The 15,331-nt window shown below is 37.0% G+C and overlaps 2 protein-coding genes and 1 pseudogene across 2 annotated transcripts; 1 reads left to right on the top strand and 2 right to left on the bottom strand.

The window, feature by feature from the left end:
• The first annotated feature begins 730 nt into the window (after nt 1-730).
• LOC125214287 (LRR receptor-like serine/threonine-protein kinase FEI 1) lies at nt 731-7,993 on the top strand. Its single transcript, XM_048115230.1, has 14 exons — nt 731-939; nt 1,925-2,143; nt 2,535-2,670; nt 3,056-3,127; nt 3,204-3,275; nt 3,515-3,586; nt 4,246-4,317; nt 4,400-4,471; nt 5,170-5,264; nt 5,611-5,772; nt 5,864-6,196; nt 6,428-6,673; nt 7,102-7,235; nt 7,346-7,993. Exons 2-14 carry the CDS (start codon nt 2,053-2,055, stop codon nt 7,556-7,558), a joined length of 1,770 nt encoding a protein of 589 aa, XP_047971187.1. The 5' UTR covers nt 731-939; nt 1,925-2,052; the 3' UTR covers nt 7,559-7,993.
• Nucleotides 7,994-8,265: 272 nt separating this feature from the next.
• Nucleotides 8,266-11,533, bottom strand: LOC125211610 (SH3 domain-containing protein 1-like). Its single transcript, XM_048111481.1, has 10 exons — nt 11,152-11,533; nt 10,291-10,404; nt 10,107-10,176; nt 9,878-10,032; nt 9,703-9,804; nt 9,424-9,618; nt 9,264-9,326; nt 8,963-9,112; nt 8,779-8,853; nt 8,266-8,546 (listed from the first exon to the last, which is right to left on the bottom strand). The coding sequence occupies exons 1-10, from the start codon at nt 11,209-11,211 to the stop codon at nt 8,427-8,429; spliced, it is 1,104 nt and encodes a 367-aa protein (XP_047967438.1). The 5' UTR covers nt 11,212-11,533; the 3' UTR covers nt 8,266-8,426.
• Nucleotides 11,534-12,257: 724 nt separating this feature from the next.
• Nucleotides 12,258-14,652, bottom strand: LOC125216844 (annotated as a pseudogene).
• Nucleotides 14,653-15,331: the final 679 nt, after the last annotated feature.

Here is a 15,331-nt window from a genome sequence, read left to right as displayed (position 1 = left end):
ATAAGCAGGCCTACGTTTATCCATCTCTTTCAAGTTAAATAATTTAACTTGAATAGTTGTAACACTAGACATTTTATTTTATCATTATATACTACTCCTATTGATTTTGTCTATTTCATTTCACACTTAATGCTTAGTTGTGCCAAAAATTGGAAATGTTGAGTGTTCTAATTTTTTATACCACTATCTTAATAGTGTAAATGTGTAGTAGTGATGTTTATCTCATTGCTTAGATATAATCCAAACTCATTTTATTGATGTAATTCCAATTTTTTGAATATATCATTTCACACTCACATTTTTTCAAATAATTGAGCTGACTAGCCACCATAATTATCCGGCTAATTAAGTAGTACTAATATTTATATCCTATAAATATTATTTATGGATTGGTAATTATTCTAGCTAATTAGTGATACAAATTACACTCATGACTCACGAGTCATGACTGATTTGGATCGATAATAGCATATTTCATCATCTAAATAATTATCTTGCATCAAATCATATAATTATTAAATGGGAAAGAATATGACCTAAATCAAATTACTCCTTAATTTATTAACATAAAATATGTAATCAAAACAATAAATGGAGTCACGCAAATCCTCAGTCTCACGTCGGTCGCACGTGTGGTCTACCGCGTTCGCTCGTGTCGCCCCACGCTCTGATTGGTTCATCTCTCTCTCTCTAAACCTTTCTCACTCAAATCTTTCACACCTCTCCACTGCTGCTACGCACTCGTATGCATACTTGTACACACACACACACACTCACGCAATTCTAGAGTGAGAGAGAGGACGAGGCGGCCTTCAATTTTTGTTGCTATTACATTACTTTACAGCTCAACTCTCAATTTTCATGTCTCTCGCTCTTTCTCTCTCCTGCTTCAGCTCAATTTGCACAGATCAAATCTGCTAGTGCTGCTGCCACCTCTGGGTATATTTGTTTGTTTATGAATTGTTTCCTTAGGAATTGTAGTTGCATTCTGTAATTCGACCACGGAGATGTGTTTTTATGCTGGAAAACAGCCCGAATTTGTAAAATTATTTGGGCCACATATTTGTTTGCTTCGCGATAATTGCGATTAGCTGTGGCCAGTTCTCGGAATCTTAGGGATGCTTGTGCAATCCGCTTCTGAATGTGATGGTTCAATTCGCAGCCTTTATCTGAATTAGGGGTGTGGGGAGTGATGGTGAAATATGGGGTTTTGATCGGAGAATATGTTTGGGTTTTCCTAGATTGAGGTTTTTGAAGTTGAAAGATTTGATCTTGTGAACTCTAAGATGTCCTTAACAGAATGGCATGTCGTGTTTCTCTTTATTTTGTTGGTACGGTTAATGTTTTGCGAATTCATGAAGAAGCAAAGGGTATCGATTTGAAGTAGGAAGATATTGTAGTTATGATTTTATACTGCTAATGAAGTGCCAAATGACGAAATATTATCGATATTGTTACTCTTTTCCAGAATTAATAATCCACATAAGGCAGATGAAGAAGTTAATGAGAAGGGATGTCTAATCTAATCTTTTGCAATTGAGTAACCGTTTCAGAATATGTTACATCTCAATCTATAATAAATAGTTAGCTATACTAATAGGGGGCTTTGAAGTTTGTCATTCTCATGCTGATCAGATTAGAAGGAATTTTAATCTTAGGTGGGTTGATTTTGTAAAGGAACATATATTTAATAAGTTTCTTACTTTACTGAAACAACTTTAGGTTCTATTAATGATTTTCCCTGGTCATTGTTCTATGTTTTGCATTGGGCATATTTTCTTACATGGGTGCAATCACTTGATACACTGCCACTGAAACCTCTTTGAACACTTACAGTGAAAGAGATTGATTTGAAGTTGATTTCTTCAAGACTTCATCTTTTGACTCATTATTTATCTGAAATATGGTCTCTTTATTTTGACAGGACATAACTTTTATTTCATACAGTGACTGCTCGGTGGCATGATTGTCTATGCCGCCGTGAGGAATAATTTTGCAACTTCACACATCTCATGATTCGTTCTAACCTTATTATGCTTGACGGGAACTGCAATGGAATTTTTCACTCTGAATTTTCAGAAGTGCATTCTAATTATATTGCTGTACAGCCTAGCAGAAATAATTGGAGCTCTTAGTCCAGATGGTATGCTGTTAATTTCTTTTGTCTAGCATCCTTTGCTATTTGGTCTGCATATTTGACAGAATAAATATGGTGACCTTTAAAAACAACCATATTGTTCTGATTTTCGGTAAAGGATACTCAGCTTTGACTGACATGAGAGCTACATTAACAATATAGAACAACGAATATCTGAATGGGCTGACTTATAAAGTGGACTAAGTTTTTATGTCATACTAAATGGCCTCACCAAATCTTTTTTGGGAACTTTTTTTTATATCAAGATGCCATAGAAGTCACGAGAACAGTGATCCCTACACCATACAATTCTTATCTGCCAAGTTCTGGTGGATGCCCTGTTTTTCTACTGTTATCTTTTTTTTAGCAAACCTAATACTTTTCTTGTGATTTTCAGGTCAGGCTCTTATCAACTTTAGGACAACAATAGTAAGTTCAGATGGTGTTCTGCAGCAGTGGAGACCAGAGGACGACAATCCATGTAGATGGAAAGGAGTAAATTGTGACCCCAAATCGAAAAGGGTGACAGCATTGTGAGTTCCTTGGTGTTCAGAATGTCTTAATGTCTTAGTGACATCTTGGATGTCAGCATGCTACATTAAATTTTTTCTTTTCTCTATTTGATGTGAACTGGCCTTCATTTTTATTGAATTTTTGCTTTGTGGTGTACGCACTCTAGTTAAGCATCTGAATATAATTTTTTTAAACAAATACATTCTTGTAATTTCTTCACAGCTCCTTATCTATTGCAGTATCAGCTCTCTTTTGCTTTTCACCCTTAAAGTTGTCACGTTTCTTATGTATCCTTGGGTTTCCCAGATATGTGAGTACATATGGATATGTGATATGACAGAAAAGGCAGTTCCAAATATTTTTATTGCAAAACCCAAAAAGTGATTGCAGTTTTTCATGGTGCAGGAGCCTCCCTAACCACAGATTGAGTGGACCCATATCACCAGATTTAGGGAAGCTAGAAAGCCTTCAGTTTCTGTATGTATCTTTTGATTCTTATACTTCACATTTTTCTGAACCCCTCGTTGATACTTCTTAAACTACTTTTCTATAGAGCTCTTCATGACAACAATTTATACGGGGCAATTCCTCCAGAGCTGGGAAACTGTACACAGTTGCAGTCAGTGTAAGTACAGTGAGAGGGCTTGTATGGAGATCTTATATTCCATTATTCATGAATTGCTGCCAACTTAACTATAATTTTAAATTGTATCAACATGAACTTGTCATTGTCATTTTTTTTGCTCTCATCTCTACATTTCTTTAAATTTGGTGGTTATGAGTTGATCTGTTTATTTTTTCAATTATTCATCTATATTTTTTGTTGTGTTGTTCAAGTATAGTCTTTATTTCCATGTTATACAGATTTTTACAGGGTAACTACCTAAGTGGATCCATTCCTGGTGAACTGGGGACCCTTTCTCAGCTCCAAAATCTGTAAGGAAACACACTGAGCATTTATTGATTTTCAACGTCGTGCACAGTTGCAATTTATATTCATATCTCTATTGTTGGAGTTTCATTATAACTGATTCTTAATTGGACTAAAAAAAATTGTTTTGCTTTTCTGTGAAAACAAAAGCTTTTCAATGAGTGGCTAATTATATTCTGTCAAGTATACCGAGTGTCATCATTGGTCTTCTCATTCTTTCCTATAATCCTAATATCCTATCGCAAATGATGAAAAGTGTTTATGACAAATTATTCTCCGTCGGTGGCTAATCATAGTTTTTCAAGTATTCTAAAAGTGTTATTATCATTAATCTTCCCATTCAATCATTTAGCTGATAATGAAATCTGAGCATTAATGTGATATTATATCAACACAACCTCTGCTCAGTGAGCTTCATTTCTTTGTTGTAGATCTGTGCATTAGATTCTCTATGTTTAAAGCATTCAAACCATGGTGCTTGATGTTATGTTATCAAAAGTATGATTAGGAGTGTTATTAGTTTATAAACTATATCTGGCAAATTGTAAGAGTACAACCACTAAATATATCATGTAAAGAGGGTTCTAAATTTCTCTTCTGAGCTAAAATTTCATCCCTTATATTGTTTTCATGTTTATTTTGTTAAATTAATTATATCTTTCAGAGACCTTTCAAGCAACTCTCTCAGTGGAAGCATTCCTGACTCACTTGGGAAGTTAAGCAAGCTCTCAAGTTTGTGAGTGACATGTTACCTTGCACAGATAAAGTAGTCTTGCATTATCATCTTTTCTCTAACAATATCTTTATGATGTTTGAAGCAATGTATCAACAAATTTTCTGGTGGGACCAGTACCAGATGATGGTGTTCTTGCAAACTTTCGAAATGATTCGTAAGTGATAAATTCATGTGCGCTACGTTATCTTCATGCTTATAATCTTTTATTGCAATTCCCACTGTGATTTATTTAGAATATTTCCTTTTCTGCAGCTTCTGCTTTTCATGCCACAAATTTATTTCCCTATTTGAGTTATTCGGCTGTAAAGGTTACAGCAAACCTATACATAGTTTGTAAGGGGGTTGGGGGAGTGGAGAATGAAGAAATGTTTCTTTTGAAGCCTCTTATATAACTCTACTAAGTCCAATGGAAGGAGAGAGTCCAACCTGATTATTTTCCTGATATTTGTTCATCTTAACTTCCCATCTGTCATCCGGAAAAAATCATCAATTGTTTCACATTGGTAATATAAATTTAACCTACCAATCCACAAAGTATATGGAAATCTACTAATAGATTGCATGTATTTTATTCCAGAGTGTAAATTTGAAGGTTATTGTTAGGAGTATAAACTCTTTTTGCAATAATTGCTATGGCAATCAAGCACGAAGTGGCTAGGGAAATTACAGGGTTTAGCAACCTTCCAGTTTTCTGTTTTTATCCTAGCTGTAGTTCTTGCAGATGCCGCCCATCCCACCCCACATGTTTGTGTGTGTGCTTATTCACCTACCTACACACACCAACATCATATATCTTAAATCTTTGCTATTTGTTGGTACTTCGTGTGTATGATCTGATGTCCCTCTTGGCAGCTTTCTTGGTAACCGTGAGTTGTGTGGCAAGCAAATCCAGGCATGTAAGAACAGTGGTAGTGGTTCCTCAGGATCCTCTCAGCCTCCTGGGTCAGGTAAAATGTTCTGCATGGTAGACATATTGTAAGCTTACATTTGTTATCGAGTCAAACATCTATCTTCATCTTCATCTTCATACTAGTGCATAAATTTTCCAAGAGCAACTGATTTATTGCTAGCTTCTCCTTTTAAGTTGATATGTAGTGACAGCATTCATGCCTACACTTTCCTGACTATTTATGTCCACATCATCCATTTTATTTTTCCTTTTCCCTCCTCTACTTGCCAACCATAGTTGTTTTTTGAGTTGGGGAGGGGGAATCGGGAATTAAATCTGGTCACTTGCCATATAAAGGTCCACTTTAATAGTGTGTGTCCTTGGTTTCTTTGTGCTGTTTTTAGCTCTATTCCAGGCAAAGAAGAATTCTGGCAGGCTTCTTATAAGTGCACTAGCCACAGTGGGTGCTTTGCTTCTAGTCGCACTTATGTGCTTCTGGGGTTGTTACCTGTATAAGAGGCTTGGTAAAAATGATGGCAAAGGCCTCGCAGTTGATGTCAGTGGAGGTGCAGATCTGATACTTATGCATAAGATTATATTTTTACATGGAGTATCTATTTTAAAGCCAACTAAACCCACTTCTCCTTATCATTTCAGGGGCCTCCATTGTAATGTTTCACGGAGACTTGCCATACTCTTCAAAGGATATTATTAAAAAATTGGAGAACCTAAATGAAGAGCATGTGATTGGGGCGGGAGGCTTTGGGACAGTCTACAAGCTTGCAATGGATGACGGAAACATATTTGCTTTGAAAAGGATCATAAAGGTTAATGAGGGCTTCGATCGTTTTTTTGAAAGGGAGCTTGAAATTCTTGGCAGTATAAAACACAAATACTTGGTCAACCTCCGAGGATATTGCAATTCCCCGACTTCTAAATTGTTGATATATGATTTCCTATCTGGAGGCAGCCTGGATGAAGCTCTTCATGGTTTGAACTCCTACATTTCTTTGCTATTTGAAAATTTATCTTTAACTTTCTTAGTATTGGGTTCCTTTTATGGTGCTACGAGTGAACATGCATGTGTTTCATAGATTGCATCAATTACTTGGACTGTTTAAAACTAACATATGTGGGTCCTCCTGTACACATCTTTTTCAATCCTGCTAGTACGAACTCGTGTTTTACCATATGATTATCCTACATTTATCTTTATTGCAGAGAGAGCTGACCAACTGGACTGGGAGGTTCGTTTAAATATTATCATGGGAGCTGCTAAGGGCCTAGCTTATCTGCATCATGATTGTTCCCCAAGAATTATTCACCGTGATATCAAGTCAAGCAACATTTTACTTGATGGAAATTTTGATGCTCGAGTGTCCGACTTTGGACTAGCTAAATTATTGGAGGATGAGGAATCCCACATCACAACAATTGTTGCCGGCACATTTGGGTACCTAGCTCCCGGTAGGGATTGTATATTGCTAGTTTTCATTATTGCCTTCTATTTACCTTTCCGAGTTAAGGCACAAGGCTATCCTAATAGTGAATGATAGGAAAGATCCCGGCTCCATGGAAAGAGTCAAAATTATGTTACAATCATTAGGTGTGGACGGTTGTTGGTGGGTTCGGGTGGAGGTCACGTGAAATATTAAATCTGAAGTGCAAAATATATTGTTTGTTCCTTGTCATTTCCTCACCGATGACAAACAAAATATGCCAACTTACTGAGGCCTTAGAAAATCATGGTATTGTGGATACATAAAATTGACGTCAGGAATGTATAGTTCGTCTGCATCTTTCCTTCATCTTTATGTGGATGCTTTATTTGCTATCTGTTTCCTTATGAGGCTTACATACTGATCTAATGCTTAATTTCCCGATTATATGAGCAGAATATATGCAGAGTGGAAGAGCTACAGAGAAAACTGATGTTTATAGTTTTGGTGTTCTGATGCTTGAAATTGTGAGTGGGAAGCGGCCAACTGACGCATCCTTCATCGAGAAGGGCCTCAACATTGTTGGATGGGTATGTTTTTTCCTTCTCCCAACCGCGTTAAGAGCTTTTTAGCATTAATTAACACATACATTTTGTAATATAAAACATGTTTCACTCATGCATTTATGTCGATGGCGCAGTTAAACTTCCTAGTTTCGGAACAGAGACAACGAGAAATAGTGGATCCTCACTGCGAAGGAGTGCAGATAGAAAGCCTTGATGTCATTCTGTCGATAGCAATCCAGTGCGTTTCTTCTCTTCCTGAGGATCGTCCTACAATACACAGGGTTGTCCAAGTGCTTGAATCAGAGGTGACAACCCCGTGCCCCAGCGACTTCTACGACTCTGACTGAGGAGGGTGCTGTTCACTGCAGTAAGAAAGAGGTATTCCTCCATTTTCATCCGTTGCATCAAGTGATAGCAACTGAAGCAACAGCAAGCACAGACAGACCCAGATTCTTCTCTTAGGTTATTTCCAATTCTTTCTACCGAAAAGTGTGATTGGATGCACTCATCGTTCGCCCGTCTTGACTCAGAGCGAGCAGTATATGCCACCGGATTTTTTGCCTTGCCAACCCCCTCCTCAGTTAGCTCCTGCTGTTTGAGGTATTTGTTTTGCAGTTTAAATGCCATTTTTCCATTGTGCTCAGAGCAATTTCATTGCTCTTCTCTCTCTTACACACTTGAGAATTCATTTGTATAATATTTCCATCCCACACACTACAGATTGTTCAAACCGTTTGTTTTCATGTTCATATTTCGATCTTCATTGGATTCAATTCTGTTTATTTTGTGTGTATATTGCTATAATCCTGTAAAATCATTTGTATAAAGTGACCTAATGAATCAATTAAGGAAAATTTAAAAGTCGAATATAGCTTCAATTCTTAGAACTAATACTTAGTATTAATTAAAATTCAGTATGTTCAAATAATTTTTATTTTTATAAAATCTATACTGCATTGATAAGATTAGTATTTAGTGTCTTTGTGTGGAACAAAAGATCCCAACAAAATCGTAGGCTAATTGATTCGAGGGATTATTTCTTGATAGCATTCACTTGTAAAAAGAAATCAACCATTGAAGCCAGAAAAAGAAACACTACAATCCGATCTTGTTCTTACCATCAAACAAATTCTATTTTCTGTAAAACCAGAAAACTTTAATGTAATATACTCTCACCCTATTATATTGTAAACCAGAAATATATATTGTGCACCATCAAGCATCCTCTCCTGATAATTTGCTCCTTGGGACTACATCGATCTTTTCTACATAGGCGGACGGAAACCAGCCAGCTTCGCCGTTGCATTCTCCTTCCGACCATCCATTCGTTGAAACCTGTGACCGATGGTAACGAATCAAGATGACGGAGAAAGAACAGTGCATATCCTAATTATATCGTAATTGCGGTTAATATGATGAATAGACCCTGACTGGGATTAGTGAATCCTAATTTCATGGTTACCACAGCTACTACATGTGATAACTGTTTAGCATTAATCAATTGGTGATTCTTGAAAGCCGAAGCAGTTAGTAAGGCCGTGTGACTTGAAGACAACAATATTGTTACCTGTCGAACTACGACGAAATCATCAAGTTCAAGACTCAGTTCACCCTCTGATTGAGCATCAAATGAGTGTATAACCTGACAACAAATAAGGGGACAAGGCGTGTGAACATTCGAAAATAAGCAGAAATAGCTTTATCCACAAATTTTTAACTATAATAATCTGATGCAGTAAAAGAGAAGCTACCTTTCCGATAAAGTACAGATCACTCTTACTCTCGTCATCCTGACCATCCGATCTATTTGAAGCAACCCCGTCACTAGGAAATGGAACATTATCTCTTGGGGGAAATTCTGACTGTAATGAAGGTTCTGTGGATTCCTCATCCAGAATCATCTAAAGAATAAGCATTAATGACATAACCAATGATCAAGCAAAACATGTCGATGACAGAATGAAACACAAGCTAAAAGCATAACCGAAGACCAATTTGTGTAAAACATTATCCCCGTGATTAAATGCTAAAGACAGTATGGATATGACAAACCTGTGTGTGTAGCTTTTCCAAAATAGCAATAACATTTTGATGATAACTTCTTTCAGCATTAACCTGTATGAAAAGATTATAAGGATCCCACAGTGGTATATATTTCAAAGCAACTTAAGTTATGAATGAATATGTGCAATGCGACTTTAAGCATTCGCACCATGGTAAGAAGCTTCTGGAAAGTTGTTTCCTGTTGCTGATCCTCCACTGACGACATAGCAGAAGCGGCTTCTCTCCCAAGTGTCAACATAGAAGACTTAAGGTCTGTCAACCTTTTTTCAGCCGTTTTAAGCTTTAAAGCAGCTTCAGAAGAAGTATCTCTCGACTTTGACTGCCGCCTTATTACTTCAGCAGCCTGTATGGGAGTTTAAAACTCATGCGTTGAATAACTAAATCGACTCTGAAATTAGGTTTACAAGGAACATGAGATAATACAAACCTGAATTTCAAACTCTTGACGCATTCTGTCATAACGGTGGGTCAAATGGCGGGCATCTTCCAGAGGAGCACCATTAATCTGCGCACGAAGTGGCTCGGAAACCTACAGGAAAAATTAAGTTATGGTTGGAAAAAGTAACCATTGTTACTCAATTCTCAACAGCCACATACTTTACCTGATAACCTAGTATTCCGAGCATTCTTTCTCTATGATCTTCTATTGAAGCATGTGAGGTACCAAAATTTGAGGCAACCTTTGCAAGTGGACAAGAAGAATCTTGATCTTGATTTTCAATGCCATACTTGCAACAATCTTCAGCCAACTTTTTAACTACACAGTAGAGCTTAATTTACATGTCCATGTCATTACCTGTGAAACTCAAGCAAGAACATAGGACAACATACCTATCTCAGTTTCCTTTTTGCCTGTTGAAATTAGTCCTTCTAATCCGCGTACAATATCCCTCTGGAAATGCTGTGCAACAAAAATCTCCTTAAATGTGACTGCTGAAGTAGTATAAGAGAATTCATTAGAATCGGAAACCACTAGACGGGGCCAAGGTAAAAAGACATTGGTTTATGAGTCTACCTTGGCAGCCCTCGTAGATTTGTACAAATCCTGCAGTTGCTCATGAAGTTCGACGTCAACTTCATCAATCATAGGCCCTCCATGACCTAATTGCCCCAGCTGTCGTAAAATTGCCTGTGGTGAAGAACAGATACATCTTTATCACAAAACAAAGTTATCATGGGAACACATCAATGCTCGAAAACTACAATAGTTTCTACCTACAATGCATGTACATTAACATCAGAACGGTTGCAGTTACTGATAGATATCTAACCAATAATTTGGTAGGCTTCTTACTGCACCAGAAGCATCGCTTATTGAATCCATAACTACAAGATTTAGAGGCATACAATAGCACATTTTGGGCATTTCAATCCAAGGTGTGTATCGAATACGAAAAAAGGTAGGGTCCTTGATTCAAATTATCGGAGCATCCTCAATCATCCAATATGAGGCAAAAGATTTGCTGTACTAGCAAAATAAGGAAACTATGTCTTCAACCAATATACTCATTCCTCCATCAAGATATAACGAAAAAGACAAATTTTAACTCACAACTTAATCTTTGCTCATTTCGGATCACCAGATCACCATCAATTAGGGAAAGAAAAAAAATTTGGTACAAATTGGCATATAAAACAAGATATCCCAATGCTGAGAGGACCACAATAAAATCATTAGAACCTAATCCATCATCTTGAGTCCAAAATAAGGTACAAATATGCAAAAAGAAGAGCTGAGCAAACCTTTACTTAATTTCCCCTAAAACAGACTGTCTTTGCAGAACAATAACCCCTCAAATCAAATTCAAATTCTATTTCTGCCAATTTTATACAAGATCAACATTTTCAATCCAAAAACAAAAACAAAATAATTAACCTGTTGCTGTCTGGCCACTTGCTCCCTCAATTTACTTGCTTGCTTCTTTATTGCTTCCATATTTTGCAATCACAACATCAACCACCTTCCCCCAATTATTCACTACCTATTATCACCTAGACTATCCAAATAGAATTACCCCTCTCTCTTTCTCTCTCACACACACGCACACGCACGCACAGTGACAAAGAGTCTGGTATAGGATAGGTAAAGGAAATACTAAGAAAAAGGGGGAAATAATAGAGAAGAGAGAAAATAGTCGGGTGGAAATGGAATTGATAGCAAGAAAAGTTGAAGTGTGTCGGTGAAAGCGAGTGTTGGAATTCGACTACCCCACTTTGCCAGCCTATTCTCGAACAAATGAAGCCATAAATTTAGCTACTAAAAAGTTGCCTTTACGCCTTCCTTCCACATTCTGGCAACACCCCACTTTCCACTTCATCTTTAGCTTTTCATGTAAAAGAACATGGGCAGCAATATTCCTACTATTAAATTCCTATTTTGTAAATATTATTTCAATCGAACCATTGTTGTAATCTTTCCATTTGGTAACAATATTTGATTTTGAATTTATTACATTTTTTGTATTTCAGTCCATATGATTTATATATATGTATATTTTATTACTTGTAGTTGATTTTGGTACTTCGAGAATTTATTCCACCAAATTAAAGTAGTTTATATAACTATCTTTAAAATCTATTGTCACCTTTACTATGTAAAAAGTGAATACTAGGATTGCTAGGATATTAATTTTTTACATAAATATTTATGATGCAATCCATTTATTTATCTGTTTCCAAAAAATATTGTTTTTTAGTTATTTATCAATTAATGTAGGACTTTTTACATAATTTTTTAAATAATCCAATTAATTGTAATTCAAGTCCAAAGCCCATTTTTTGATATTGGGACGTGATCAAAATGAGGACTTTACCCACTAAAAATGCCTTTCATATTTGCTTCCCAGATTACATCTCATATCCATTTAATTTTTATTAGTATCATACTATCCATGTTTTGTTTGTGATAGGACGGACATTAATCAGTTCTTGTAGAAAGAGAAATTGTGATGTACTACCAGAAACGAAAGGAAATTTGTTGGATTCACATTCCTCATTACATAATGATCCTCCCTTGTTTGCTACTATTACTTGGTACAAAATTGACTCAACACAGCTTGATCTTGATATTGTGATTGTCAATGTCGAAGCTACATCTACAATGAAGTATCCAGTGTCCCAGGATCCCAGAGTAGTCATAACAGATTTCCCCTTTCAACTGGAAGTCTGGAACAAACATCCCAAATCAGTTCTTCTAACACAGTCCTCCCACCTTTTTCACAACACATGCAAGCTCATTATTTTTGGTTCAGTAAATTCAAGTGTAAGAAGTAAAACATCTAGTGTAACAAAGATCTAGATAAACCAAGTTAGCACCTAATTTCCCAAATAATAGGCCCCATTATCTTCAAACCTAAGGTTATTAGCAAGACAGGGACTCTATTAAAGAATCATGTACTTCTGTTTCTTTATGTAGTACGTGAAGACGGAATTAAGCACTGAGTTATTTTAAGCAATCGACGTTTTGCATAGCAATTATGAGATGTACATTCAGAATGATAATAATCAACTGGTGGGTTTTCTGTCATCAGAACCTTTACATGCAAGGAGAAAAAGGTATGGATGAACAAAGTGCTTGTTTGGTGAATCAGGGGTGGTTATATAAGGTTCAGGAGGATAGGATGTTGTAGTGGAAAGAAGCCGTAAACTCAGGAACCTGACGAGGACTCCATATGGTAGATAAGAAATAGCAGAGCATGATCACTAGAGGTGGAGGCCTTCATAGAATAAAACCACATCGAATAGGATGGGAAGGCCTGAAAGCAAGTATACTCACTTCTTATATGGCACCTCAAGTCCATTTGGCGATGGCATGAGTGATGGAACCCGTCCCCTCCATCCTTTAAGGGAATGTCAACCCATTTGTCCTTATTGAACTTCACGTTTTCACCTAAGCATTTTCACAAATAGATTCCAAATGAGCTAACAATGATATGCGGTTTTATCCCAAGAATGTAGTAGTTATATGAGCTAAATTACACCAACTTAACTTAAGCAAGATAACATTTAAATATGAAAAGAGATTCCCCATAGTAAGGATATACATTATTGCATCTACGAAAACAACAGCAAAAGAGTAAAGATTTAAAGTTCTGCATACAGTTAAAGAGTGACATGGGAAGGCTTTAGTTATACCTTACACAAGCGAGGCTAACAATAAAGAAGTCTGTGCTTAATAACCAATGTCGCTTGGATCTCCCGTGTACTCCGCAACCTGCACAAGCTTCACAGTCAGCAGCTCTTGAGTATCACCATCCCAAACCAGACCAGTCTCCTTTTCTGAATCCCGTCCCAACAGAGTACCATACACACCCTCGTGCCTACCGCACAAAACAAGGACATGGCATCCGCGCTTTGGAAGAACGGCCTCTAGTAAATCCTGATCCACCCCTTGCACTAACTCCCCACTCTCATCAACACATACGTCACAAACCCCGGGACACACAACATGCATCACAACCCCTTTCTTGAAGAACATTGCCCCATCCTTCAATTCCTGACTAACAATCCTTACCCTTATATGACTCCTCAACCAATCTACTCTCTCAAGATTCCCAACACTTTTATCTCTACCCATATCACTCTCTTTAGCCCTTAACTCCTTCAATTTTCTCATACACTTCACCTCCCGTACTGAACCAACCTCTGCAACGTCCCTTCTTCGAACTCTCACCTTTTCATTGCTCTTTGACACCCTTACAACTAATACATCTCCACCATTTCTCACTCCCAAGATTTTACATTTCATACCCATCCCTCTCCCTTTTACTATCACAACTTCTTTCATATCCTTCTCTTTCAGTCTCAGTCTCTTCTTTCATCTATTTCTCTTCATTGTGATCTCATAAATTCGCACATCCCCTTTCGAATTGCAGCCAACCCCTCTACCCTCTTTCCAACCGTACCCACTGAGCAATGCTGCACCAAATCCCTCCACCGGAACATCTTCGAAATCATCCAACCCTGGACCATCAGGGAGGTTCACCAAATCCTCTCTCAATATCCTCCACTCCATATCCGAAATCGTTTCATAATTACCAATTGGAGCAACGCTCGTCGCAGCGGCTGAGGGTTTCCTGAAATTGAGGCCGTAACCCGTGGATTCGGGTTTAGAGCGGGGATCCAACTCGGATTGATCAGCCCCATCCTCATCCTCGATAATCGGTGGGAGATTGGGGAGGTTCTTGAGCCTTTTATTGGGGCGACACGCGTCTGGGATTGGGGCAATCGGTTTGATATTGGATTCCTCCGGCGGCGGAGATTCGTCGGAGCAGAATTCGGTGACGTAGTTGATTGGTGGAGGAACGGCGGCGGCGTCGGATGGCGTTTTGAGTCGATTGGGATGGGATTTCGCGGTGATGGAGAAGGAGAAAGTCATCTTCCCAACAAGATTTTGAAGAAAAACCCTTAAATCAGAATTACGAAGACAATAAATCTAGCTAGGATTATAAAATTTACGAGGGAAAATTCTGTTAGCATTAGAACTCGATATCAACTAAATTTTTTAGAATTTATCTTTATTTATTTTCTTTTATTGAGCAATATTTTGAATTAGTTCACTCCATCGCAACTGCCACATTCCCGCGTCTTCCTCCACTACAAAACGGATGACTTTCTATTAAACGGTAATTTATGTTTTTAAATAGTATGCTTTAAAAATCATCATTATTCCTACTTAATTAAAATAAGTGAATCTAAAAAATACTGTATTTTTCTTTGCACATAATTGTTGACCATTTTTAAAGGTTTCTTAACATAAGATTTCAAGTGTTCCACCTAAATTAAGTGACGTAAATGAAAGTGTCTAAAAGATTAATTATGATGTAGTAATTGAAAAAAAAAAGATTATTTAAGATATTATAATTTAGAGTGAACATCTTTTTTGTCCACGAACTTTGCCAAAGTATCATATTAGGTCCGTGAACTTTGAAAATATCATTTGAGATCTGTCAACTATGTGTTAATATCAATTGAAGTATTTTTTTACTATTCCAAGTTTTTCTGGACGAAAATACCCTCAATATCTTTAAGGGTATGTATTTTTAATAAACTTATCA

The sequence above is a fragment of the Salvia hispanica genome, chromosome 3, assembly GCF_023119035.1.
Source record: "Salvia hispanica cultivar TCC Black 2014 chromosome 3, UniMelb_Shisp_WGS_1.0, whole genome shotgun sequence".
NCBI lineage: Eukaryota > Viridiplantae > Streptophyta > Magnoliopsida > Lamiales > Lamiaceae > Salvia > Salvia hispanica.
This window is presented reverse-complemented; position numbering and strand designations above follow the sequence as displayed.